The sequence below is a fragment of the Dermacentor albipictus genome, chromosome 10, assembly GCF_038994185.2.
Source record: "Dermacentor albipictus isolate Rhodes 1998 colony chromosome 10, USDA_Dalb.pri_finalv2, whole genome shotgun sequence".
Lineage (NCBI taxonomy): Eukaryota > Metazoa > Arthropoda > Arachnida > Ixodida > Ixodidae > Dermacentor > Dermacentor albipictus.
This window is the reverse complement of record NC_091830.1, coordinates 57,727,929-57,754,647: the sequence shown is the minus strand read 5'-3', so window position 1 is coordinate 57,754,647 and position 26,719 is coordinate 57,727,929. Positions and strand designations below refer to the sequence as shown.

Here is a 26,719-nt window from a genome sequence, read left to right as displayed (position 1 = left end):
GTTTTGCGTGGTAAAACCCCGATACTATTACGAGGCACGCTGTAGTGCGGGCTCCGAAATAATTTCAGCCACCTGGAGTTATTTACCGTGCACCCAATGCACGGTACATTGGCGTTCTTACATTTTGACTAGGTCGAAACGCGGTCACCGCGGCCGCGATTTTGTCCCGCGCCTTCTGGCATCGCAGCAGAACGCCGAAGCTACTACACTTTCATGACGGTTGAGATTCGAAACACATCGTAGTTAATCAGGGCCGATTACTTTCCAGTCCAAGCTGAGCTCCAACTACTAGCACTCTGATGTCATTTGCTTCTCTAGTTTTTTTTTTATACGTCTTCGTTTTCCTCTATCGTGTCGCTGTTTCTAACGTTATCCTTAAGCAGTCGCACTTTTGTAAATTGTGAATGGCGTGGCTGTGCCATGTTCAATGGTGAATATAAACAGTCACCTTGACAATAACGAGAAAAAAATACTGATGTTATCATTCTAGCATACTAGTTACTTTCTCAAAGTTAACACCCTCAAGTCATCTTGCTTAGAGAAGCCAAAAAAAAAGATTGCGTTATACAGCCACATTGTCTGATGGCAGGGCACCAAGTATATATAAAGAAACGCAGTCACAACAGGCAAACAACCGTATACGGCTTGCACAATTTTTCGCGGTTATTCTTGGTGTGACGTGCACTTGCGCAATTATATCTGTAATTATTCTTGTGATTTGAAAGGTCGGATGCATCAAAATAAATTGCGTAACAGTCACGGCAGTGTTGGAGACGATTCATCCCGTGGAGACCACCACAAAAAATCTATGGCAAGGTGCAGGCAGGCATCTTGCCCCTGCAGCCGAAGGAGTCGGTGAAGGAGCGAAGGTTGCTCATCGTGCCCGTGTCGCAGCTGCCGATGAGGCCTTTACCTCTGCGACGACAGTCCTGCAATGTCGTGGCGAATGGGAATCGATGCTGTATACCAACAGTTTCTTTCTTCGAACACTTACATAAAAGCTTGATATGCTTAGAGTACAAACGTCTGCGAATTGTGCAAGGTGCGTCTCGAAACCTTGTGGTTGCAGATATTTTCGTTTCTGATAGAGTGTTTGGCTGTAGACTTCCTGCGATCGATCAAGTGAGAAGCCTATAAGCCAAAAGTAGGCTCAGTGAAATAGACCAGTTATAGTTTGCAGCACTATATAGATGTCTGTCAGCAAAAGTCTCTCAGGAACCTGATACGACATGCATAAATTACAACGGTCGATATTTTTTAACCGCGAACAGTGCGGAAATGTGAAACACACAGCGAAAACTAAAATTCGTGAGATGAACATGCCACTAGGTATGTATACAGGGGAACATTTGTTGTTGTAGAAAAATCGTGTTTACAAGTTATCTGCGGGACTATTTTTTTTTCGAAGCCTGCTTCGGAAAACTTGGAGCTGGAAAATTGCAGTTGATAAGTGTGGGAGCACGAATGCTTTGTCGCGGACACTGTAGCATTCCAGCAGAACAACGCCGTACAGCTACGGTTTTTCTCGACAAAGGGTACGCTTTAACACTCAGCGATTACACGTGGTCTCCGTGCCAAGCGCTGCTGAAGCACATCAGAATTTCAGCGCCACTGACATTAGGAAGCAGTAACCGCAAAGCCAAGTCGTGACAAATGCAACAACGCATGCTGCGGTAGTTCAATATATATATATATATATATATATATATATATATATATATATATATATATATATATATATATATATATATTCAGAAACTTTATTTGAAAACCCGCCGTGGTTGCTCAGTGGCTATGGTGTTGGGCTGCTGCGCACGAGGTCACAGGATCGAATCCCGGCCACGGCGGCCGCATTTCGATGGAGGCGAAACGTGAAAGCACCCCTGTACTTAGATTTAGCTGCACGTTAAAGAACCCCAGGTGGTCAAAAATTTCCGGAGTCCTCCACTACGGCATGCCTCATAATCATAAAGTTGTTTTGGCACGTAAAATCCCCAAATTACAATTAAGGCTTGTTTGAAAGGACCTTCTTCGACAAACATGTAAATCTGATATGTAGGTCTTGCCTAAAAGCGTAAACATGTGCAGAGGGGAAAATTCGTGCAGACAAAAAATAAGTTACCCATAAGAATATCAAGTTTTATGCATTGCCTACCGCACGCGAATGTCCCAGGCTTCCCGATTAATATAAAATGAATTGGACATGTGTTAAAGGTAAATCCGTAAACGCGCACTTCTCGAAGCCCACCGATCCAGACCTGGCAACCGCTACAACAATTGCTAAGCGCGCGCTCACGCAGATGTCCGGACCTTTCATCTCTCTCTATCTCTCTCTCTCTCTCCATGTGTTGCCCTTTCCGGCGCATATAGAGTCGGCAGTGCAAGCCACGCACTAGTCCGAGAGAGCTACAGAAGCAGATTCCTCACCTTGAAGCAACCCGCGGCAAAATACTGACGCCGCGGAGAAAGCGAAGAAAGCATCGGCAGCCAGGGGTCAGGACCCGCAGCCCAACTCCGCAGTGAAGGCTGCGCGCACTCGAAGGCCAGCAGGCTCTCGACGTCCTCAGCTACGTCCGGGTCGGCCGCCCCCGTGCATCCGGCACCGGGCTCAACGTCGTCGCGCAGGAACCTGCACGTGACCAATTTTCAAATAAAATCAACAGAGCTGGCCGGTGTGCTCTGGTTAAGTCTTAGTTTCGATGACACTGTTATATGAGCATTTGCTTGGTTGAATAGTGGCGTTGGCACATGCCGCCATGCGGTAGTTCTTCGAAACGTTCCGATCAATTGGAGCTTTTAAATACCTTACATACTGCACCTACGTAGTTCATAACAGAAATGTAGTTGAAAAAAAAAACTAGACAACGCCTCGGACAAGGCAACCGCTTCCGCATATATCTGTGGACCCATTCCTAAACATTCGACCTGAATAGGTTGAATGGTTTTAGCGCCATTTACACCATAAGTGGGCATACACGATCGTGAGCGCACTCACTACTACTCGCTCCAAACTCATTTCAAGGACGTGAGATGTAGCACCAGCGACTGACGAACGGTGGAAGTGCACGCGAGCGTAAGTCAGTGCCGGTGGCTCTGACCGGATAACAAGTACGAACAGCAGCGAGTGCCGTTTAACGTGTGTACGAACGAAAGACAGTAACGCTCTGTTCGAGTGCACGTATGAACGTCAGGCGACTGTCGACGATTGTCGGTGTACGTGACTACGCATGTGAGTACCGGTGAGTGGGAGCAGACCCGAGTATGAGCGTCTGTGGATGCCGCTAAGTGCGAATTGAAGTAACTATATGAACGCTAGTAAGGCTGGTGAGTTATCCTCGAGCGTGAGTATGAACGTGAGTCAGTATCGACGAATGTGAGCGGCTGTGAGTGTGAGTGAGTACGTATTCAGCAGAAATTTTGATGAGTTAATGAGTATACCCTGTAAGCCTATCTACTTACCAACCAAGGCCTGTCTGCCTATTCTGCCCACTGCCTACCAAAAGCTACGCACGAGCCGTCGACGTCTAGTGCATAGTGAGCCTCACGTGCGAAAGAAGTTTGCTGAGGACCGCAGTTGCTGCGCCGACGAAGAGAAGTCTTCGTGCCGAAACGTTGACTGCAGCATATTCCTTGTTGTGCCACTTGTAATCACTTCTCTATTAAGAGACACTCAACGCTCGCCTAACAAACGCTGCCAATTTAAATCCATGATATCGCAAGATGCTGGTGCGGGAGTGTCAAGATGGTGTCGCCATCAGTCTTCCGTTCGCGTTTTTTCTGCGTCACCACGCTTCTGCTCGCGACAAGTCCGACCTATTGACACTTTATAGAATGATGAATTATGCCACACTAGTTTACCCTGCAATTCGTTATTCGAGACGACCACATTCCAACGGAGGCGAACTGGAAAAGATAAAAAAAAGACCAATGCAGATGTCACGGACAGTGGGAGTGTAAGCAAAGGACTGATGAGCTGGCAAGGCAAAGCGTGTCATAGGAAACACGAAGTGCATGTCAACGACGAACGCATCCCGTGACGACCATTTACCACGTGACCATACCTTGCAGAAGAAAGGCACGTTTTGTAAAGGAAACGTATTCTGAAACGATTACTTTTAGTCATACTACCACCTTCACCTAATTTTGCATGACACGGCACTCTAGGAGTTGAAGCAGATGACCCGTGGCATTCCTGGCGCTGTGCTACTATAGCGAGCTTGGCGCAGCACCAGAAATGCATCGATGTGTCTAATGCGGAGTCACGCGAGACGACGTGAAAGTTATTGTGTTCATGACAGCGACAGCTTCTGTTTGACGAGAAAACCGACGAAGCCGAGACGCCGCATTGCGGGGAGGTAGGTAAAGAGAGGTTCGCTCGAGAGAACCTAGTCTACTCTGATTTCGGTCTCTTTATGCAACGTTCTTCAGAGACCCTGCGCACCTGTGGTACGAAAATGACAACAAATAACTGAACCTTACGCGCCAGGTTTCACGGCTCCTTCACAGGCAGCGACGAGTGCAAAAGAAAGAATGATCGCAGCTGCCACGCGCTTTGTACCGGGAATTTTCAGTGAAGTATTTCACTAGATTCAGTGACAGGGCCATTTGCATCAGAGCGACACTAAGGTTGCACCCTGTTAACGAGACCCTGCTCTGACATCATCCTGAGCATTCACCCGTGTATCGTTGTAAAAGAAAAACAATACTCTAATGATTACATTTGCTTAGTATATTTAAAACAGTTTAGTTCTATAAGTGCAACGCTTAGCAATCTTCAACGTTAGACGCTTTTAAAGACGCCATGGTCCGACTGTGAGGAGAAAGCAGTGTTGCACAGGCCAGCAAAGAGATTGCTGCCACGTGCCGCGTGGCCCCAAGTACAATCACGTCGATCGCTACCACTCCGCCAACCAGCCAGTGTTCTTTTTTTTTGTATTTTAGACTATGATATGACGATGTAGTAGATGGTGCTGGATTACTTTTGACCACCTGTGGTTGATTAGCATGCACCTAATCCTAAGCGAGTCACTGTTGCTGAATTACGACCTGGTATGTATGCGAGGCCAACGTGCCACGTTATCTAACACGCAGGCACGCGTTCAGCCGCGCAGCGCCATAACAGCTGCTGAGGCACCGTTGCTGGCCAGTTAGCCTAGTAACGAAACGAACACGTCATACTCGCCTGCGGACGGCGGCTCTGGCGATGACGTGGCCGAGCCCGCCCATATTCAGGGCGTCAACTCCTCCAGCCTCGTAGAGGTCCGTTTTGAATATGCCCGCCGGAACAAGCACAATGCCCCGCTTCGAGACGATGACGTCAGTTCCGGCAGGGTCAAAGTGCACATCCGTCGGAAGGAGTTTATCTTTCCTCGCGTCCTCGGCGGCGACCCACTGCTTGAAGAAGTCAGGTAGCGTCGTTTGCGGGAACGCCGCGTAGTAGGTGTCTGTTCCAGCGACGGTGTCTCGTCCGGGAGGGAAGCCCACGATCACAGTCGGCGGGGACGGGAACGGCCGTCGCAGCCAACGGGACGCGTTCCTCGCGAGGCACTCGAATATTACCTTCGTCATTGCTGTGACGTCGTCCTGAGAATTCGAACCAACGACAAGAGAGGACCTAACGCTCCCGAACTGCTGCCTGACTCCCTGTGTAGTGCTCATTTTGCATACAATTCTTGTAAATCTGACATCATTGATGAATAAACTTGAACTTGAAAAAACTTGAACTTGATGCTGATATGCTTCCTCCGCAAAATATAAAAATTCAGAATGCCGCGTTATTGTCGCGGTTATGGCATAAATTACATAAAATCTTCACTAATTCGTTCAAAATTTACGAAACATGAAAGGTAAATGAATGAGCAGACAGCGTTGTATATATAAAGCCGTGCGATGATGACGTGTTCCCTTGTTCTTCCTGAAGCCAGCAGCGCGCCTGGCACTTTCACTGTGGAAGCCATGGCGATGAGAAATACTGGCCAAAATTCTTTGTACAATTAGGCGCTGAGTAATACAACATTGGACGGCTTTAGCATGCCGCTACAATGGTAGCGTTACTTCGACCACCTCGGCAACCTGCCATCTTAGCTCGCCAAGTCTTACCGTGTTGATAATTCCGTTGCGGCTTATTTAGCATGCGCAAAGCTGGCTGATGGAGACAATAGCAGAGATATAATGGTAGAGTTATGCTAAAAGTATTTTTGTAATACCAGGCCACCAGTTTCACTAAAAACGATATAACAACAAGACTACACGGTTGCACCGGACCACGACCGCATGAACTCCAGTTCGCGTGAAACGCCACTACACTCAAAGGTGTTTTGGGGATTCGAAAACTGCGCAAAACTTCAAAGGTTTCCCGGTAAAAGCGCGCAGGCTGCAAGTCATCGGTGCGATGAACGTTTATTAAGTGGGTCATACGTAGTGCACCTCATAACAGGGGCATTAATGAGAGATATAGGCTTGGATGTACTCGGAAATTATGCGCACCGAAAATGAAAAAAAAATAATTGCTTTTTTTTTGTCAAGACGCTGGAGAGGATAAGAAGAGGCAAGAAAAGGAGATGGGTGGAGGCTACACCACCTTGAAGTTTCCACTTACTGTACTCGCTCTTTCTGTTGCCACGGTATGTGAGGATGTATTCTAGGACGTGATTTTTTTTATCCGTCAAGATAGAGTACAATGTGATATGGGCATGCCAGTACTAAACTTGGAAAGTTTTTGACAATTTTCACAGTCCGTCAGGCGGCCCAAATAAAAAAAAGCTTCTCTGCAATATATGACGTCACAATCTCATATAGTGGAGGGATTTCAGCGTGAAATAATAAGAAAAAGAAAGAACTATACTTTAGTTTTCATTTTCTCTTCCAGGAATCAACCTGGTGCGGCAATGTGAACCGAAATATGCGCACTCTTCGACGAGTGAGTTATCTCCTTAGTATTTCCCTAACTTCCAGCTGCCTGCTTACGCTTAGGAACTTCGAGCTCGTCACTTCGAAACCACCCGAAACTCGTGTGAAACTGGAAGGTGGAGCTTGCACATATATTGAGCAGAAGCGGCATGAGCACCACACGTATACGATGTAACACGACTGCGATAGAGAAGCAAGAAGAGTGCGTAATGCGGGGAGTCATTGACACCGCTCTAGTGATCACTGCAGCCTGCCTTTCGCGAGGTAACACGCGGCGAAGTGAGTTCAATTTACCAGCAATACCTGCGTACTTATATAAAGAAATATCCTAAAATACAGCGTCGACCACGCCGGCTGTCTCCGCAGTCCTGCAGGTTTTCCTTCTTTTTCTTGTCACAGAATGGTCATGAATGGTTTCAGCCACTGATCTAGTCACACTTACCTGAATCTTTCTCGTGATCACGTCGAAAAGTGCGACGGCTCCGAACGGCACGGACATAGCGTGACGCACGCGAAGGGCGCATTTCTTGCTGAGCTCCCCTTTGGTGAAGAAGGCTGCCAGGTCGCAAGACGCCACGGAGCCGCATTCGTGCAAGACGGCCCAGGCGGTCCACGCCACGATCTCGGCCGGACTCAGCGCCTTCCACACGGCTTCGAGGACGAGAAGCCCCGCGTAGCTGGATTCCACGTCCGTGTCTCTCGAGTATGGCGTCTTGCTCTCCACCGCCTCACCGAATGCGCTGGGCCCTACGCCCGGAAACGTCGTCTCGAACGCCTTGAGTTCCCTGGCGGCGCTCCTACGAGGTGTAGACTTGGTTTGCAGGTGCGCTTCGACCATTATTGATGCCACAGCTGCTTTGACGGTGTGGTGCAGCGTCACCGCTGTCTTCGCTTCTGACGTTGGTTGACCCACAAAATCGGCGAGGTTTCCCAAGTAATCGGCGAGCCCCGACGGGCCCAGAGCAGCGAACGCGGTGATGCGCGCTTCCAACGACGAGTCGACGTCGAGCGCCAGCGTCTGGGGACCGGGACTGAGTGTTACGAGACCGCTGAGGGCATACGAGAAAGCTAGCTCGACGTGCTTCGAGAGTGCTTCGTCGGCCGTAACACCGCTGGAAACTGAAACGACCACGCCGAGCTTGTGGCGAATCATGAATTCATTGACCTCGGCGATTTCGTCTGCGAAAAAGTCCCTGTGGGATTCGCAGGCAAGCAGCAGATTGGCCGCTTTCGATCGCGCGTCGGCACTGCCACTGATGCCTGGAGGCGGGCTTCGGCCGAAGGAGAGCAGCGACATTTCGACAAATTCGGTGACAGCGGTGTCCATGAGTTGCCGCACGCTGGCCTGCGGACCTCTGAAACGCCCGCACACGTGCTCGTACCAGTTTCGGCATGGGTCCGCCAGCGGGTTCAGCAACTTCTGAAACCAAGGAACACCATACGTTTTACCTTTTGCGCTATTCCGTTGTTGAAACGGGTTAATCAATATGTTGATATCAACCTATTGGCCGACCGACCCACCACTCTGGCAAAGCCAAGTCCCCGGGTCCGGCTCCAGGCTCTGACTTCAATTATTCCTTGACTGTTGGGTTATAGAATGCGTTTTCTTAGGTCAAATGCACAAGCATACCGAATCACACTGCACTGCTGCGTCTTTCGACCTGTCATTATAGAAGAAACTATCGGGCTATCGGGAATTCTGGAGAATTTGTGCCCGAACTATAACTGTGTGCACAATTATGTAGAGGTGACTATACGTATAGACAATTTCATGCATTCAGGTAGTCTGTAGGAAAAAAACGGCTTTGTCTTGCATGTACAACATGGGCCATTGTGTTTTCTCCCTGTAAGCCAGCAAGTTCTAGAACGCGATGGCCGTAGCCGTCTGTACGCTGCGTAAAATGAAAATCGAACAGAACTCATCTGCGATGACAATCCAAATATACGAATAGCAGGAACCCGTCAGCAGGCGCGTACTAGAGCCTGGCACCTATCTGGAACTTTGCACTGGACAAGTTGCGCCATCTTGCAACGCCCCTGTGATGTTTGCGCATACCTGGTGGGACATATCCAGTGAATCGAGGTTATGTCGAAGGGTTTCACGGGAGCGTAGCCCACGCCGCATAGTGGCATACGCACTATAAGATCGCTTGTTCCCGAAAGCAAAACATGCGGGATCCGATTGAGACTAAAAAAAACGCTACCCTGAATATGCACAGCCCTGTCAAAATAAAGTTAAAACAACTAACGACAAGTTTTGCAATCGCGAAATTTAACATCTTGAAGCGAAAAACCGAAAGTTCTGGCAAGTGATTAAACCCAACTACTCTTCACAGGGTAAGGACGGAATTTCTCACCTTTGCAGCGCCCAATGAGGAATTCGACTCTTTTTCACACTCCCTCGTTACCAACGAAATGCCCGTTTCTTTTGAGCATCACTTTATCTGACTGAATTGTAACACAGATGACGTACTCATCAACCAACTCATCAGTAAACTAGAATCGCTTTTGAACAAAGCTGCTTGTTTCATTACAAGCAAGTACTCGCGAAGATTTAGCGTAATGGAGATAAAAGCATCATCTAATTTAACTTCTTTTGCAAATCGTAGACATGATCCACTACTGCCTTTCTTTCGTGAAGCTTGTCATAGTCGTTCAGCCTTTGTCACCAGTTGTATCACGCCAGCTTATCGTGTATTTCGTCATCTAGACCACTCACTTAAAGTGCAGCCTGTCTGTGTGCAGGCTAATCAGTTTTTTTTTTTTTACTCGCCGCTTAATTCTTGTTGCTATGACTGAAACGAACCTCCCGAAAATATTACGTCAATTAATATAATTGATTTGTCAGTGACTTACAACGCATATTCTCGTTAATATCAGTGCGTTTGCTTTTATTTCCTTTGTTTGTGCTAACGTTTCATAGATTCATTACACTTGCGAAATATTATTTGTTTCTCTTACCGGTGGGGCGAAAACGTAGAGCCACTCATTCCTTATGCGTATTTAGTGCTTTTGTATCTGTCAACTACTCTTCTCTTTAACACATCATTTGGGTATTTTAACTCTCGTTATAATTTGTGACATTATCTGTACCTTGTATGAGAGCCTATATTGCTCTGTGTGCATCATTCTGCATTCACCGCCTTTTCGATTTTGAACTACAGTGTTTCCTGAGTTTATTGCTTTGTATCGTTTTTTTTCACTTTATATTGACGTTAGATCGTTATTTTCAACAATTTATCATGCATTTTCCTTTTATTATAGTTTCCTCATATTTAAGTTAACATAATAAATACACGTGGAGGTAGATAATCCCGGGAACGGCCGATATTCTAGATTGCACTATCTTTGGGATCAGTCCATATTTTTGTTTAGCCAATATACCTAAGCGGTAAGGAAACTAGTCTGGCATTGTAAAGAACGCTATTCGTGCTAAAGGCACTACGGTATTTGGCATACGTGAGACAGTGCAATGAATTAGCGTCGTCACGATCAAGGTCAGTCGCGATCACCGACGCGCCGAAAGTTCGAAACATTTATGGTTAAGAGAGGTCCACGTCTTTTCCTTTTTGTGTTCCATTACAGCCTGCCCGTACCTGTAATCTTCGTGACGCTCTGAGGCACTGGTGAGAGAAGCAGATTGTGCGATTGATCGGGGTGTCATCGGTCGAGGTTGCCGTGGAGGACCGTGAAACAGCGTTCGGCGAGAGCATGAGTGGCGGCTCTGGCACTGTCAGTGTCGTCCTATGATCGGGAAGATGCGAGAAGCTGGATTCCAAAAGCATCACACACGTGATGCCCAAGACTCCACCCACGACTGCGCCGATGATCCATACGACGGCTGCCCAGATCAGCGAGTACTCGCCCGATTCGTGGGGCCGTACCTCGGCGACCTCGACCTGCGGAGGATTGCAAATAACTGACTCCTATGACGGAGAAATGGGAACAAGGGCATGGAACAATAAATTTCCTCAAACCATGACCAAGGCCACATTTGCCGCAAGGAAGATATTCAGGGACGAATAGCTAATGCTGAGTGAACGTTCCAGAAAGAAAGGCTGCTAAATATTACATCGTGACGAAAAGCTTGCAGAAGTTGGAGAGAATCAAACTGTGACTCACGCCGTCTTTCTGAAGAAGGGTTGTCGTTAAGGTCATGATGAGCGCTGAACCTCTGGAAGCCGATCCCTGCGGCTCACAACTAATAAACAACAGCTCACAACTAATAAAGCAATCAAATTAGAATAACAAAGTTCTATCACTGATGGAGAGCTTTCACTGGCCTACTTAATCTCTATGTTTAACCAAGTGCGGAAGCTTCTTCTTCATCTGGCTTAGCACGTAGCCCGTTGTTTTTCTTTGTACTCTTCGCTTTACAATCGACTACGACCTTCCCTTTATTGATATCGTTGTTATTCTCTGAAATGTTCGGTCATACCTAGTATTATGGGGAATTCGCCAAGACTTCTTTTTATTGTTGTTGTTGTTGCCTCAAAACATTTTCTCCTTTACGTTTCGCTTCCTTTTCTTTCAATGATGGCCCATACCCACTGCGGTAGTTTGGTCTAGATTCGGGTGGTACTAAGGAAGAAGTTAGGTTGATTTTGTGAAAAAATCGAGTGAAAAATTCCTCACGAGAAATCGCACAAAGAATCGCCATTAAACAACTGAAAAATTCATCCACGGCTGAGTAAGCATCTCTAAGATCGCAGACCCTGATGATCGCAGGCCCTGATGCGGACGGAACAATATGCACCCAAGACGCCAGATGAGAACTACACTCGAGCTTCCGAGTTCCCCGTCCAGCGGTGGCTCTACTCGGACTAAAATCCTCGAGCCAAGATGTGGAAGCCTGGACGCGCCTTCCTTACGCATGATTTCCGTTCACTGTGGGCCGACGTATGTTTATCGAGAGGAGGATCATCGAGGCGGAACTCGGCTTGTTACTCGAAAAGGTGAGAAGACGTGACAGTAGCCTCTGAACATTGGGAGGCCCTTCAATTTTTGATGCGTAGAACCTGCTCACGATATGATCGTTGCACTTACCTTCTAGCGTGTAATTGTGAAAGGTTGCTAAGCTATACATGTTTTTGAAGTTGTCCGTCTGTTTTCAAACGAATCTTGTATTGGTTCACAAGTCGCCTTGACCGAAAAAAAAAAAGAAACCCACTTGCTCCCAGAGCAGAGCAGCTGCAGGAAAGGGCGGTTTGATGAGTTGAGAACAGTGCTGGCGACGGAGAGTGAGTCATTAGCAAGGGTTCCTGCTGCACAGGGGCGGGCTCACGCCACGCGCCGTTTCGCTTCCGCAGGGGAGGGAAAGGGTATCGCGCGCGCTGCGCCAGCTTGATTTCCGTCCAGTTCAGTATCGGAAAAGGGAACGGACGGCCACGTGTTGTGCGTTCCCTGCCAACAATCTGACAATGGATGCATGATAGCGACTGTCTGACGATAACGTCATGACAAGGGCTCATTTTGGTTTCTCTTTTTTTTTGTCCGCGTTTGATGTGTTCGCTCTGTAAGCAACAATGTCAAGGGCGGAACAATCGCGAGAGGTTGACGACGGGATGATTAAATACAAGAGCAAAGAAAGATTCACATTGATGGAATGGCCAAGATGGTATGGCGACGACGCTTAACGAGAGTCGGATGACAAAGATGGAACGACGATGATGCCAAGGAGATGATGGCATCACGGCTCCAAAAGCATACCCGGTGGCCCAAGGTTAGACCACAGCGTCGATGTGGAATGCGTGACGACGACTGCATTGCAAGAGTCACATCACGAAGCTGGAATGATGACGCCTGAGTGACCACCAGGGCATCACTACGGCGGTGTGTCAACGAATGCATGATGGCTGCATGACCACGATGGCGCGAAGATGATGAGATGACGAGTGTCGGATGACAAATTTTGGATTGACCGCGATGCAACGACCACAGCGGCATCATGACGACGGGCCCATACCTAGTGGCCCAAGCTATCAGAAGGCCGACGATGGCATGACGAGAGTAATATCACGAAACCGGAATAACGACAATGAAACGATCACGACGGCATCATGACTAGGAGCACATACGAAGTGGCCCAAGCAGGTAGTAAACTCGGAGCACTGGGTCAGCATAAGAGGTGTGCTCTGGGAGTGCGGGTCGACATACCCCAAGTTCATCAAGGAGGAGTGGGACTCGCTTTTGCGTAGCCCCACATCTAGAAAAGCAAATCCTGGCCGTCCGGCGTGCCCGCGATCGGGCCGGTGGGCTAGACCTGCCGGTCCCGACGTGGGACTAGCCGGGTGCGCGACGAGTTCGCGTCCTCGCCGGACCTACAATAAAGTTTATTCACTCACTCACTCACTCACTCACTCAAGAGGCGTGACAAATAGATAGATGGATATATATATATATATATATATATATATTGGCTCAGAACGATTTAAGTGGACAAAGAAGGCTATTTGCATGAAAGCATACTCGGTGCCCAGTTGAACTGACCGAGGATATTCAGGCACCCTACTGCGTGCCTCGTGTTAGGTAATGAAAATAGGCAAGAAGCAGTAACCCCTAATTGACTGCAGAGCTCATAATTAAACCCAAATGATACTGAGTTCGTGCTGCGGAGAAGGAGCGAATAACTTCTCTCTCAATGGAGGTGCCATCCGTATGCACCATGTGCGCTGCTATCACTCGAGCGCGCGATGTAAATTGGAAATTAGGCAACATTTAAGGTATCTGGCAAACGTATCTTGTAATAAGGAAGGAACACGACTGTGAGACGCGTAAAGGTGAAACACATGTTCTAGCAACGGGTGTAAATTCGGAAATATTTTAAATTTTTACGAATCCGCTAGTTTTAATTCATTTGCGTGTGACTCAAACAATCTAAACATACCTTTATTATGCGTGAGAATATAGTAAAATTACGTAAAGTTGCTAATTTTGTTTTACTGTAATAATTCATATTCATGTATTTGTGCTGCTGTAAGCTACGTGTGATTGGGGCCTGGGCTGATGAATCTGTGAAATTGTATCTTTTAACCGCAGCTCCTCTGTCTATTTAGTGAAATATATGGAAATAAAGTGATTGATTGAATAACCTTCTAGGATGCTCCTCCAACATTTACACCAAATGTAATCTTGGGGCTGGGTTCGGTTCCAACATAGGGACACGATGTTTATAATTTCTGTATAACAATTTTGAGCTACTGGCTGATGAATATTTCAAAGACACTTTTAAGTGGCACTTCTCAATGTGCCTGCTGATGACCATTAAAATTCTCCTTAACCCTTCAAAATGTAAACTATGTGGCGCTTTACGTTCTTTCAAAATGTTACGTAAACTGTGTAAGCGTTTTTATTAAGCATCTTGATAAGGCACATTGCCAGTGTTAATTGCTCGTGCGACATTTTGGAACATGGCAGACTGAGCATAATGATCGTTGAACTTTGTGGTTCTAAAGAGCACAAAAACGGCATGATGAGTCCACACTTTAAAGCTAATTTTGTATGGTTCTTTGGGATGAACACTTATTCCTGAACGCCAGAGTGGAGCCAAATTTTGATTTTAATGCTGTTTGATACTAAAAAACTTATCCTTGAAGCATTGTGGAAAGCCAATGTAAGCGATGTCCACGAAAGAGCTCATTTTGACACAGAAAGATACTGGAATAACCGGCGGTAGCCTTGAGTGGTCTGTCTGGATCATATCAAGCACATATGTTTTCAACAATTTTTAGGTTGTAATAAATGGTAACTTATATGTGAGAGATTCAAAACTATAGTCATCCAGGCTAAGGATCCAGATCCCACTTCCAACCCTATTGTATCGGACTGTGGCGGAACAAAGTGTTTATTCTTATGCTTCCGATAGAGGAGAATGTATAAACGAAAATTACCTGTGTATCGGGTGCTCAAAATGAACGATAGTATACAACATAGAGGGCCACGTGATTCAGCGCTGTCATCAGCAAATGCAGGGCTGTGTTCAGGCACTGTGTAACAAAGCACACTCGGCAGGCTTCCTCTTGCGAGCAAGCGCATCCGGCATATCGTATTTTTTTTTAAATTGCAAGCACGCGCAGGCGCAACGACAGCGTCGCCCGGCTCCAGCGTCGGACCACGGACTACCGGTGGTCGGAGAAGACGCCGAAAAGGTTCCTCATCAGCGGGTACGGGCCGCCTCCGCACACGCCTGCGAAATCGTCGTGCCAGAGGTTCCACACCCCGAAGCAGCGCGCGCCGAATTCGTCGCGGAGGTAACGAGCCAGTGGCGGCACCACGAACTCGGTTAGGTGCGAGACCCAGTTGGCGCCCTGCTTGGAGACGACGCCAAACTCAAATACTTGGCTTGAATCCCACACCTGCGTTTTTTTTTCGTTTTAGTTAGTATCGGTCTCTGGGACTTCTGGAGCACACTTCAGAGTTTATTAAGCATGCAATGCTTTTAGATCCCGTTGTCGGTGACTTTAATGCTAACTTGAGCTAGAAGCCCGAGCCTTTATCCGGACAGTAAACGAGGACATCCGGGAAAGTTACAAGAAAACGGGATCTTCCGTGCAACCAGTCAAACTTAAGAAAAATACGGTCCCTGGCCCCCAACGCTTTGTACAGGACCGCATAACACAGGCTGGTTACCGCCCAAACAAGTTTCAAAAAATATTGCTTCCAAGTCCTTCCTAATCTTTGTTCACAATACCACTAACTGCAACTTTTATAACGCTGAAGTTTTCTCTGTAATTTCCAATAAGCAGACAGATACAGGGCACCATACTCTTCACTCTCATCTTTTGGCGCTGAGACAGGGTTACCTAGCTCTTTTGAATGCCAGCGGTCCGTGAACTCTGCACCGCGGCTTTCGCGTGGCGTCAAGAGATGGCGCCACGCTGCGTGGCATTTCCTTCACGTGATTTCCTTTTTCTGGACAGTGCGCTCTGTCCCTCTCGCGTCTTTCGCTCCCTGTAGTGCCGCCTTCAGCTGTTTTAACGCGATAGCGTTAAGGAGCTCGTGTCGCAGAAAAGCCGGTGTCGTCGGCGTCGGGTGTCGGCGTCGGCGGCGTTGACCGTGAGCGATAAATCACGGCAGGCGCTTCATAAATTAAAAGCAACTTCCAAGATTGGCCCGGTGGGAATCGAACCCAGGTCTCCGGAGTGTGAGACGGAGACGCTACCACTCAGCTACGAGTTCGATGCTTCCAAGCGGTGCAAACGCGCCTCTAGTGAATGCGGTGTTGCCTTCGAAACGAGCCGTGGAAAGTTATACTGCGGTGTATATCGGTAATTATGAACATGTAACGTACAGAAGTCACAATTACACGAGTTGCGAAGTGCGTTTCCGCTGCATTTCTTCTGCGCTTTCCGCACACGCAGAGCCATCTTGCGGCAAACACAGAAGACCCCCTCCTCTCAATGTACGGCGCTGCCCCGACAGGAGGCGCGCCGCGCGCGCATTGGGACCGCTGCCAGGCGCGTCGCAGGACTCCCTCTCCCCTGACGACGCTTCGCCGTGCATCCGGTTTAGATTACTATCTACACCGACACCGAGTTCTTTGGTTCGTTTCGTTCGCTCAGGCGCACGTTTCGTTGACGCGCCGAACGCTGCGTTGCTCGACGCTCACCGCGTGATAGGTGGGCGCTAAGTCCGATGCGGGGCGCATCGTAAGTGATTGCTGTGCCGTAGCGCATTGTCTTATACCCCTTGGCGGGTCGACGGGAACGCTGTCGCGTCCCACTCTTGAAGGCGAAGCTTAAGCGTCCTCCAATTTTTTTCACGAGCACATCATAATTGGAATTCTCCGCTGTTTCTGCGCATGCGCGAGGAGCAGTGGTTGCGAGAAAGAAATGTGGGGACTTTCGGTCCTTGAGATTTCTCTTCGCCTAGGTACTACGGGGAAGAAAGTTGTTGGCTCCGTTTGTCCCTAGCCAAGCTGGCTGCACAGAATCGACAGAATGCGTGGGCGGCAAGGCCTAAAAACCGTGTCCGAGGCGAGTTTGTTGCTATTTTGTAGCGACGGTAGCATATTAAATTTTTATAGTCGCAGGAGATATCTTTTGATGTAAGGTGTCTTCTCGGATCACTTTGGTGGCAAAGCATTACATCGCGTCGATGGACTTCATTAGTGTCTTTGACCAAGGTCAGCATACCATACACTAAATTCAGGAGATTCGCAGGAACAGAAACAGTTTATGAATTCGACTGCCGTGCCGATGCGAGCTTGTTGCTTCTCTTTCCAACTTCCAAACTCACAATCTCACTTCCAAACGTATCCCCCTGCGATTATAAAAAATTTAATATGCTGCCGTCGCAACAAAATAGCAACAAACTCACCTCGGACACGGCTTCTTCGTCTTGCCGGCCACGCCACAGAACACCTGCCACGTATTCTGCCGATTATGCTGCCAGCTCGGCTAGGGACGAACGGAGCTAACAACTTTCTTCTCCGTAGTACCTAGGCGAAGAGAAATCTCAAGGACCGAAAGTCCCCACATTTGTCTCTCGCAATCACTGGTCCTCGCGCATGCGCAAAAAGAGCGGAGAAATGCAATTATAATGTGCTCGTCTGTTTTTCTTCTTTTAGCTGGGCAGCGTCCATATGAACGATTGCACGGTATGGCGTGGTGTGGTGGGGTGTGCCGTTACGAACATGCACTGCACCCATTTTAAGATTGTGGCTAGTATCACTAGCAACCAGTCTGCTTTGCCTGTTGTCATTTCATGCTTGCATCTACTCTCAATTACGGGAGACGCAGCAATTTTCTTACCCTCGTCACAATTATTAGCTTCGCACACTCGGAAAACGAGGTTATGAGCGCTAGTGAAACTTTGATTTTTCTCACAGCGCATAGAAAGTCTGTACATGGCCACTGAAAATGTGGCCTCATAATTATATTTATTAATTTATTTATATAGGCTTTGTGCAGACGGAGTGCATTAAAACAGGAATTGCACAAAAGGAAAAGGGGTTAGATACATTCGTCAAGAGAAAACCTATAAACTGTCTAAAATTTAAGGAGATAAACTTCATATGGAGAAAAAATTTGAAGATTATAAAAAACCTACAGACTATCTGAATAAATTATTTTTTTAACAGAGAGCAACTGTCCCTCCGTCTTAAGCTGTAGGCGGCAAGCCATGGTCTGTCGTTCTGCGATGTGTATTGCAGCACAAAAATTTACTTCGGAATGATGAGAAAAGCTTGTATTATTGCCGTTTCCTGCATAACAATATTTTTTGCACATTCGTGCAGTAACGACAATTATCCTCATGCAAATCTCGCCCTCGTTTCCAAGTCTGGATTACCCTGAATGTTGCACTGCAACGAAGGGCAGCCCAGTTCCCTCACATCAGACCCATTCCAGTTTCGTTGATCCGAACAAAACCGGCTACAGGGACGTACACCTCTAAGTGGCTACTCAGAACGATCGGACAGCCTACTGCTTTTATATAGGCCGCCAGTGTATGCGAGACGGACGCATGTGCTGTTAGTTAATCTGTGCACATAGGCGACCTTCCCCGGAAGGAAGCACGAGAAGTTGCTAGGGAATTGACTAGCCACATAGAGGAATAGGTGTCAATGCCTCTTTCCGGCTCTCAATATTTTAGCTACCAATCAGGACACTTGATAAATATATTTCTTTTGTGCCATGACGAACATGGCTACGACATTCAAGTTCACGCTGTCTCTTTCCCATGGTGCTGCATGTGCTCAAGTTTCTCGTGTGTATCGTAGAATTAAGTAGTTTTGTCGAAGCCGAAATAATCCTTGCTAACGGTTACCACATTTGATCGGCCTTAGGGATTTCAGAGGCGCAATCGAGGAAGCATTTGCGCGATGCGTGCAAACGCCCGGGCTGTCCAGCGAGCCGCATCAATCTACTTCGAAGAGCCTTAGCGGGGCTCCGAAAGGTGGAAGCCCTTGTTCGCGGCGTTTTGCTCTACAGCTATAGGTACGATAATTGACTGTTTTCGACCTTCATAGACCAAGTCACGTTTCCTCCAACAGGTTTTCTCAATTTAGCGAGGGTTTTCTTTCGAGCACTGTCAATTGTATTAGTGTAAATGGGTGGCATGGAAACGTACAAGACAAGTTGTAATAGAAATCAGTTGCGTGCGTAGAGTCGCAAAGCAAACTAGTGGCGCTGGGGCCAGGTTGAATGCTTCCAATATGGAACCAGCGCTGTTTACTGTTGCGTTTATGTTTCTTGCAAGAAAACAAACTTGCACTTCACTGCGTCGAATGAGAAAAGATCTTCAGCTTATACCGCTAAACTAAGGCATGCAATCAAAACGATATTTCTCCTCGCGACGTAACACATGTCGTTCTCAACGTCAGATCTTCCGAGTTAGTTATCGTTCGTGCTACCGGTGTCTGCGAGCATTAGCAAGGATATTCCTTCTGCTTAAACCATTAACTACACTAGTGCTGGTAATGCCGGAGCAGAAAACTAAACAACCAAACCAAATGAAGCTTAAGCATGCATCACTAATTTAATAAAGTACCTGCCTAAACAAAGTACACTCCGCGATCTGAAACACCAGCAGCGTAGTCAAAATACATAAAAAGAAAGCATAGGTCTGCACGGGAGGAATAACGTAGACGACCCGAGTGAAGTGTTTGAACAAACCAGCATAGGATATAAGGGTCACCTTTTCTCAGCGCGTACTTATTCCTGTCGGCCTGCGATGCATGTCTTCGGCTTCTTTAGGGAAATGATGAAATCAGGCATTGCTGCCTTTCCACCCTCTGCCCCTCCTATAATGGCCAACAGCGAAATTCTTTCAACGTCTTTTTTTTTGTTTTGCTTTTTGGGGATTGTGCACCGTGACGCCAGGAAATTTTTGCAATTACAAGAAAACGTTGCAGCGCACGCTGTAAAGTGAGAACCTGAGGCTGAACCTGGATCGGCTGGTTCGAGGCATGGCCGCAAGGGGGCGAGCATTTATTTGGAGTGGCGTACCCATAGCCAAGCAACATAAATGCCTCGGCGTATACTTAAACGAAGGAAAGACTTACTCAAGCACCCTCCAAGGTAGCCTGAAAATAAAGAGGACTGGAATGCAGCAATAATGAAACGTACAGAACTTCGGGGCTACAATAAGTATGAGATGGTGCGTGAAATATGAAAAGGAGTAACGGGGCCAGCGTTAACGGTCGCAACTGCCATTATCTGGTTAAAATCCGATATCTTGTCAGGGCTGGAAATTAACGAACGATTAGCAGGCCGGTTGGCCTTGGGAGCCCGCGGCAAAACTATAACTGAGGCAGGGCAAGGCGACAAGGGTTGGGCCTCGTTTTAAGTCGGAGAAGCGCCGAGCAAAATTATTTTTGAAGAAAGACTCAGGAACATCGATCAAGATAAGTAGGCGGCTAAAGATGACAAGTATCTTTACTTGAGCAGCGTGGACACAGAATAGTGGTGGAGTTCAAGAGAGTTGGCATCCATGTACACGGTAATTGAAAGTGTAAATAATTCGTCAGAAAGAAAGTGATAGAAACAGTTACAGGCAATTGTATGCAAAGAACGGAAACCAAGAAGTCAATGGAGATTTACAAGAATGAGAAGACAGAAACTAGCAGGGAAAATGTACACGATAGTGCGAAGGGGAGTACCTTGCTGTTTGAGCTCGGGCTGTTTGCCGAAGGAGAAAAATATAGCGGAGCAAATATTTGCAACAAGATGAGTGATGTGTGTGTTGCATCGAAACTTCGGAGAACACTCAGCAAATCGCAATGGAATGCAAAGGGGTTCACCAGTGAGACCCCGTAGGTAATGTACACCTTTCAGAAGCGATTTGATTTAAAATAGATGGTAGCGTCGACCGACCAGCAGTCGAGATAACCAAGAGACGTTAGGAATATTGGTGGAAAATAAATCAGACAAGAGATTGATACAACCGGACCCGTTGCAGGGATGGGTACCGGTATAATGTTGATAGAGAGGTTTTGAAGAAGCGAAAGAAGTTTAAAGATCCTTAGAAAAATGCTAGAATGAAAAGCGTACACAGCATACCTGGGTATGCTGTGTATGCAGGCTAGTGAATGTCAAGCAGGCTAGGCGACTAATTTTCACCATCCCGTTTCAAAGGGGATGCCAATAAGTCACCATCAGCAATGATCATTATCATGGTAAATATGCACCTTGTACCGGGAAGAGGGCACCACGACGCCCTATTTATCACTCCAGTGTCACCAGCACCAGTCGATTTCGATGCAACGAAAGTGAAACGACATTCACTCAAGTTTCATCCCTCATCTGCGTGTCATACACGGAGCATTGCAAACTTCAGCTCGGGAATGTTTCTGATACCAATGGTAAAGATGATCGGCCTTCAGAGCATGCGCAATTGGATATCCTTAGGTCTGTAGCACACCATTACATCTGATAATAAGTTAGAAGAGTCACGGTGAGTGTGCATCACATCCCTCCCATTGCCTTTACAGCACCTACTAGTCGGGGTGTTCGGGCAATGCCATCACTGCGGTAAGCTTCGGCGCAAGGTGCCGATAGTCAAAGGAAGAATCTACACCGTGAGCTAAACTTGCGTCGTTACGGCAAAATCGTAAAGGCGTACCTCGTTGCATATTTCGTAGTAGGCAAGTTCGCCGGGCGTCTTGGTGCTGGGGCCTGGGTCTCCTGGCCCGTACACCAGCTCCTGGACGCCGGTCACGTTGCTGTCCCAGAACTTGTACGTGACGCCCGCGAAGGAGAACACATAGCACAGCTTGCCGGCGGACGACTGGCTCAGACCCACCGTGCGGCCGCCGTGACCAGCGCCGCCAAGCGAAGGCGACTGAGACTGCTCCTCCTGTTCGAAATTAAGAAACGTTGTTGCGATAAAACAAGACAAAAAAGCAGAAATGGATGTTTATATGAAAGTTATTCCAACGAGCCACATCCTCACGCGCATAGTGCGAAGGAGACGTTCACCCGTGATCAGTATGCCAGAGCAGACATTTTTCAAGAAACAATTACTCTCGACATAAGAAGTCAAACCCCATATGAGAATAATGTTCCGAGCAAAATTTCTCGCCCTAATTTATGTTTCAAACATTTTTATGTTAGGCAATAATATTCCGCAGCTATGACTTCTCAGGGCGTTCTTCCTATTATTAGTTATTGGTGTACAGAAAGCAATTGTTTCCAGTCTCACACATATTTGCTTTATTTGGGCATCCCACTGGCGGACGTGTTAAGTGAACTCAAATATAAAAACGGAGATTTTAAAGTAATGTTCCTTCCTCAACTTTTCTAGTGCTGATTGAAATGAGCCCTGTAGAATCGTGCTTAAGAGCGTGCTCATGAGTAATACACGTTGGTAGCTTCTTCTGCATATTGTAGAACTTCACTGGGGCTACGAGAAGCACCGTAAGAAGTGCGTAGGATTCATGTGATCTGGCTGGGAATATTTACCGCGAACGTAAATCTCGGTGCACGGGCGAGCTTGCATTCCCCTAACATCGCAGCTATATTCTTGTAAGCAAGGCCAAACTTCCATTTTTTTAAATTTTTGCTCGAAATCATGGCGCAACTACCTTAGCGTGACGTCATGGATTCCAAGGTAATTTATCGTATTTTGTCTAGTCATTGAGGTGCAGCGAATGCTCCCGAAACCTCTCAAGTCAAGTTAACCATTGGCGCCACGAAACACTATCAAAATCTGACTTAAGGGCGCGGTGACGCGGGAACCTTTAGGCGGTGCCTCCAGGTCCTCTTTCGCTATGGCGCCTTTTCCCTCTTTTGAAGCCTTCTGTCTAGAGAGGAGTGGATCTTTCGGCATCGTATCGTGGTAATTTATCATAGTGCAGCTCAACTTAGTACACCCCTTGGAGCTTTAAACTGCGTATCGGTGTGGTTGGGCGTAATGTCCCGCACGTGCCTGCCCGAGCGTAGACTGCAGTTGCCTGAGCGCGTCCCGGAGCCTGTTCTTCTCGTAGAGAACCGCCGAGCGCGCTTCCTCAACCCCCTCGCTGCGGGCCACGGGCGGCTCTCCCACGATCGGGTGCAGCAGGACGGAGGCCGTCGAGTGGTGACCGCCGCCCGGTAGGGCCACGTCGAGCTCGCCCAGGGAGAGCCGCTGCTTGAGGCTGTCCCCGGTGTCCACGAGCACGCTGAGGGCGAAGCCCTCGCGGCCGAATCGGCGGGACACGCGCTGCAAGAGCTCGCTGTACCCGCGCCGCGCCGCCAGCGTGTCCAGCGAGGCCTTCCACAGGAGCACGGCGCCCTCGTACCCTCGGGGCTGCCAAGAAAAGAAAAAATGGGTGCGATTTGCATAGTGATGCATGTGGTGCTATGACGTTGAAAAGAATGTGCACACGGTTGACTGGAAATGGATGGGCAGGTTACCGTTAAAAAATGCACGAGAGCTGCTTACGCTCCTCTGCGTGATGCGCTTGATAGTAATCCTCCGAACTGTAAAGATTCTTCAGTGAAAACCGCGTTGATTGACTGCGGATGAAGCGTAAACGTTGCGCTAGAAAGCGACAATAGCCCCCACATTCAAGAACATTCCCTGACACGGTGCTCGCGCCTCGACTCAGTAAAGTGGATGTCAGCGCCGTCCAGAAGCACAGAAGTGGACACTGCGCTTCATTGACAAACCACGACAATTCCTGAGAAGCGTAGGGTCTTTTTCAATCCATGGGCGGCGCTGGGGTGTCAACTCGGTGGAGTGTAGTAAGAGCTTAGAGTCGAGAACTGTTTGAGGACACGGGGGTGGACCACGTCTTCGAAGATGTTACTCCGCTCGACATTGTACCTCGGAAAATGAGGCGTCCGCTGCGCTTCAAGCGGCACTAGAAAGTGGTATCGCAGCGAAAATTTCCCAGCCAACTGGCTCTCGCCGTCTACTCGAATGCGCTGGTATGAATATGTAATTACGCAAGTGCGCTGTCATGTTCAGACATGGGGTGGCGCTGGGCGTGATTCAGAAGAGTCAAGGAAGATCGCTTTCTTTTTTTAAATACTCAAGTGAATCGGCTTATAGACAGAAATTTTATGTAAACGTTTCTCTACATCTTCTTTTGTCAGAAAAGGTTATTTTACCGGCGAAGAACACGACTTATCCGCGCGAACTGCGCGAATCGTGCTTCAGTCTGACGTTGATTTTAAAGTTTGCAGGTATTGGGGTTCTTCTGTGCGCAGAAAATGCTCTCTGCACTTACTACTAAGAAGCGTAAAGCTTTTTTCGTCAGAGATGAAACGTACGAAGAAAAACTAAACAATGCCGAGAAAACTTCGAACACGTTACTTATACTTAGAGCCCAAATACATACCACGTCCCATGAAAGCGTAACAAGACCACCCGGGACAAAATAAAAGATATAACGGTAAGCAATGTCCTGAAATTCATAATTTACCATAACCCTTTATTCTCTCTTAAACCATTCAGTTTGGAAAATAAACTGCGTTACACATTAAGCTGAACCTGCTTTTTCCATCCATGGTAATGCGGTACCCGTGGTCGACGGCCACAAGCTATGATCTTATCCTCAGACGTGCACGGCACAGCGCTTAAAGCGGCTGCCACTTTAGGTCTGCAACGCATGGTCATCTCATTTCAAATTGAGCCTCATGGAGAAAGGAAAAAACTACGAAGCAGAATTATGTAACAAAGCTGAAGCCAAGAATAACCGGCGCAACGTTCGATCATGTCATGGTAAGTTTCAATGTCGTTCAAGAGGAAATCTAAGCTGGGGCCCAACTCTTATACTGCGTATTTAAACACATGTGCAAAAATGCAGAAAACCTTTTCTTAGGTAACCCCTGAACCTACTTTAAAAAAAATAAATAAATAAATAAATAAATAAAATTAGTGGCACTGGGGAAAGTTCCGTGCTGGCGACTGTAGAAGCGGAATATTGATTCGACATTCGGTAAGAGCCGAAAAAAATAGAAGCACGAAGTTTACAAATCAGTAATTGTGAACGAGGAATAGATATCGCACTTTCATAATCGGCATATATTAGAACATAACAAGCGGATATATTTCGCGCAGTAGTTTACACCTCGTATGGTTTGTTGCAATGTTTACGAGAGTTCTGCAAAAGGCCTCTTCAAAAATACTGTTATATTTCACTTGGGTCTATAATACGACAATCTTGTCCGCTTTACATAGTTAATAAAAGTAGATAACAGAATCATTATATCTTTTTTTTTATTCTTGAGATTGAGTTTCAAATTCGATAGCTTAGTTTGTCTAAATTGTGCAATATTAACAAGTTTTTATAGAAAAATCGCTTCCCCAAATCAAAAAGGTGATTCGTAGTCACTAGAACTTTACCTTTTTCATTCAAATATAACGAACCTTGTCAGATTACAAGTGGTTGCCGAGAAAAACAATTTCTCCTTTCGTATATAGTTAGGCACGAGCCCGCGAGCTAAAGCTTCACCTTGATTCCACCACAGCTTTAGCCCCGCTCCGCACACGCTCTGCCTAAATGACAACGGGAGCGGCAGCAGCTGGATTCTACCGCAATCGCACGTTGAACCCAGGACCACAATAAACGTCCGCGAGTACCGTCAGCCACACGATGGCGCTCTCGAGGAAGATCCAGTCAGAGCCGCTCATCATGGCGGCGGGCATCCTGCCGCCGAGTCCCAGCAGCGGACGCAGATGAGGGTTCAGACCGCGCAGGTACCGCGGGAACCCGTGCGCGTCGCTAGGCGCCTCGATCTGCAGCGACGAGTCGTTCAGGCGGCCGCAGCAGAACACGGCGTGTGTGCACAGGTGGTAGGGGAAGAGCGACAGGCCGAACAGCAGACCCGCAGACTCGGGTCGCTCGGCTCGGGCCTGTGCAGAACGCACGACCCATGAAGTGATGATGGGCCTGTCTCATTTGCGTGAGCCGCGGTTACAGGCGCGAAGAAATTGTGAATTCGGGACCACGAGGCTCCAACGGCCGCGCCGACTGTGTTACTGCGCTGCTTCTCAGGATGTGGGGGTTCTACACTTTCGATCGCGGGAACGAATCCCGGCTACGGCAGCCGCATTTCGATGGGGGCGAAATGCGAAAACACCCGTGTACTTAGATTTAGGTGCACGTTAAAGAACCCCAGGTGGTCGAAATTTCCGGAGTCCTCCACTACGGCGTGCCTCATAATCAGAAGGTGGTTTTCGGGCCACGAAAGGCGTACGTTCATCTTAGTAATGTATCATTCCTATAAAGAAAACAGCGCGAGTGAAAAGTGTTTCAGAAAGGAAGTGTGCACGCAAAATAGGTTACGTTATTGTTGTGGGACAGGATAATTTTTTTAAGGATATAGGGGATAATTACATTAGCGTATTGCTCCTCTGGGTAAAAAAAACGAGCAGCAGTCACTACGCTTTTGACTATCAGACTAAGGCTCTGTACGGTCATAGTTGTCCACGGCGTGCTTTCTTCGTTTGGCACTCGTTTCGGCAAGCGCGCAATGCTCATCATGCGTTTTGTGTCACAGCTCGCGCGGTGTAGCATTACCTGGTAGAAGCAGAAATATTGGTGGCTCGAGTTCGTGTACATCTCGGTTGGTAGCAACGGGAACCGTCCGCGGTTCCCGGTGCGAGGCGCGATCTGGCGGTGAGCCGATGGCGTGTCCGTGGTCAAGCTGTCCTCCGGGGTGACGAGGTCCCGGATCTGGGCGGCAGCCACCGAGTGCCGGACCTTGGCGGCCGCGTGGCCGCCGGTCCAGGGAAAGGCGCCCAGTTGGCTCAGGGCCAGCGTGGACAGGAACAGCATGAGCACCACCAGGAGACCGCAGCTGACGAACGCCAGGAAGACCCCCTTGGAGTCGCCAGCGGACACCGCGACCGTGGTGTCCATCACGTTTGCGCCCGATTTGCT

At 47.8% G+C, this 26,719-nt stretch overlaps 1 protein-coding gene across 1 annotated transcript; it reads right to left on the bottom strand.

Moving 5' to 3' along the window:
• Positions 1-639: 639 nt before the first annotated feature.
• On the bottom strand, positions 640-26,719 carry LOC139050632 (uncharacterized). Its single transcript, XM_070527217.1, has 8 exons — positions 26,357-26,719; positions 25,417-25,689; positions 22,777-23,136; positions 21,472-21,705; positions 7,352-8,329; positions 5,183-5,583; positions 2,428-2,629; positions 640-929 (listed from the first exon to the last, which is right to left on the bottom strand). Exons 1-8 carry the CDS (start codon positions 26,696-26,698, stop codon positions 807-809), a joined length of 2,913 nt encoding a protein of 970 aa, XP_070383318.1. The 5' UTR covers positions 26,699-26,719; the 3' UTR covers positions 640-806.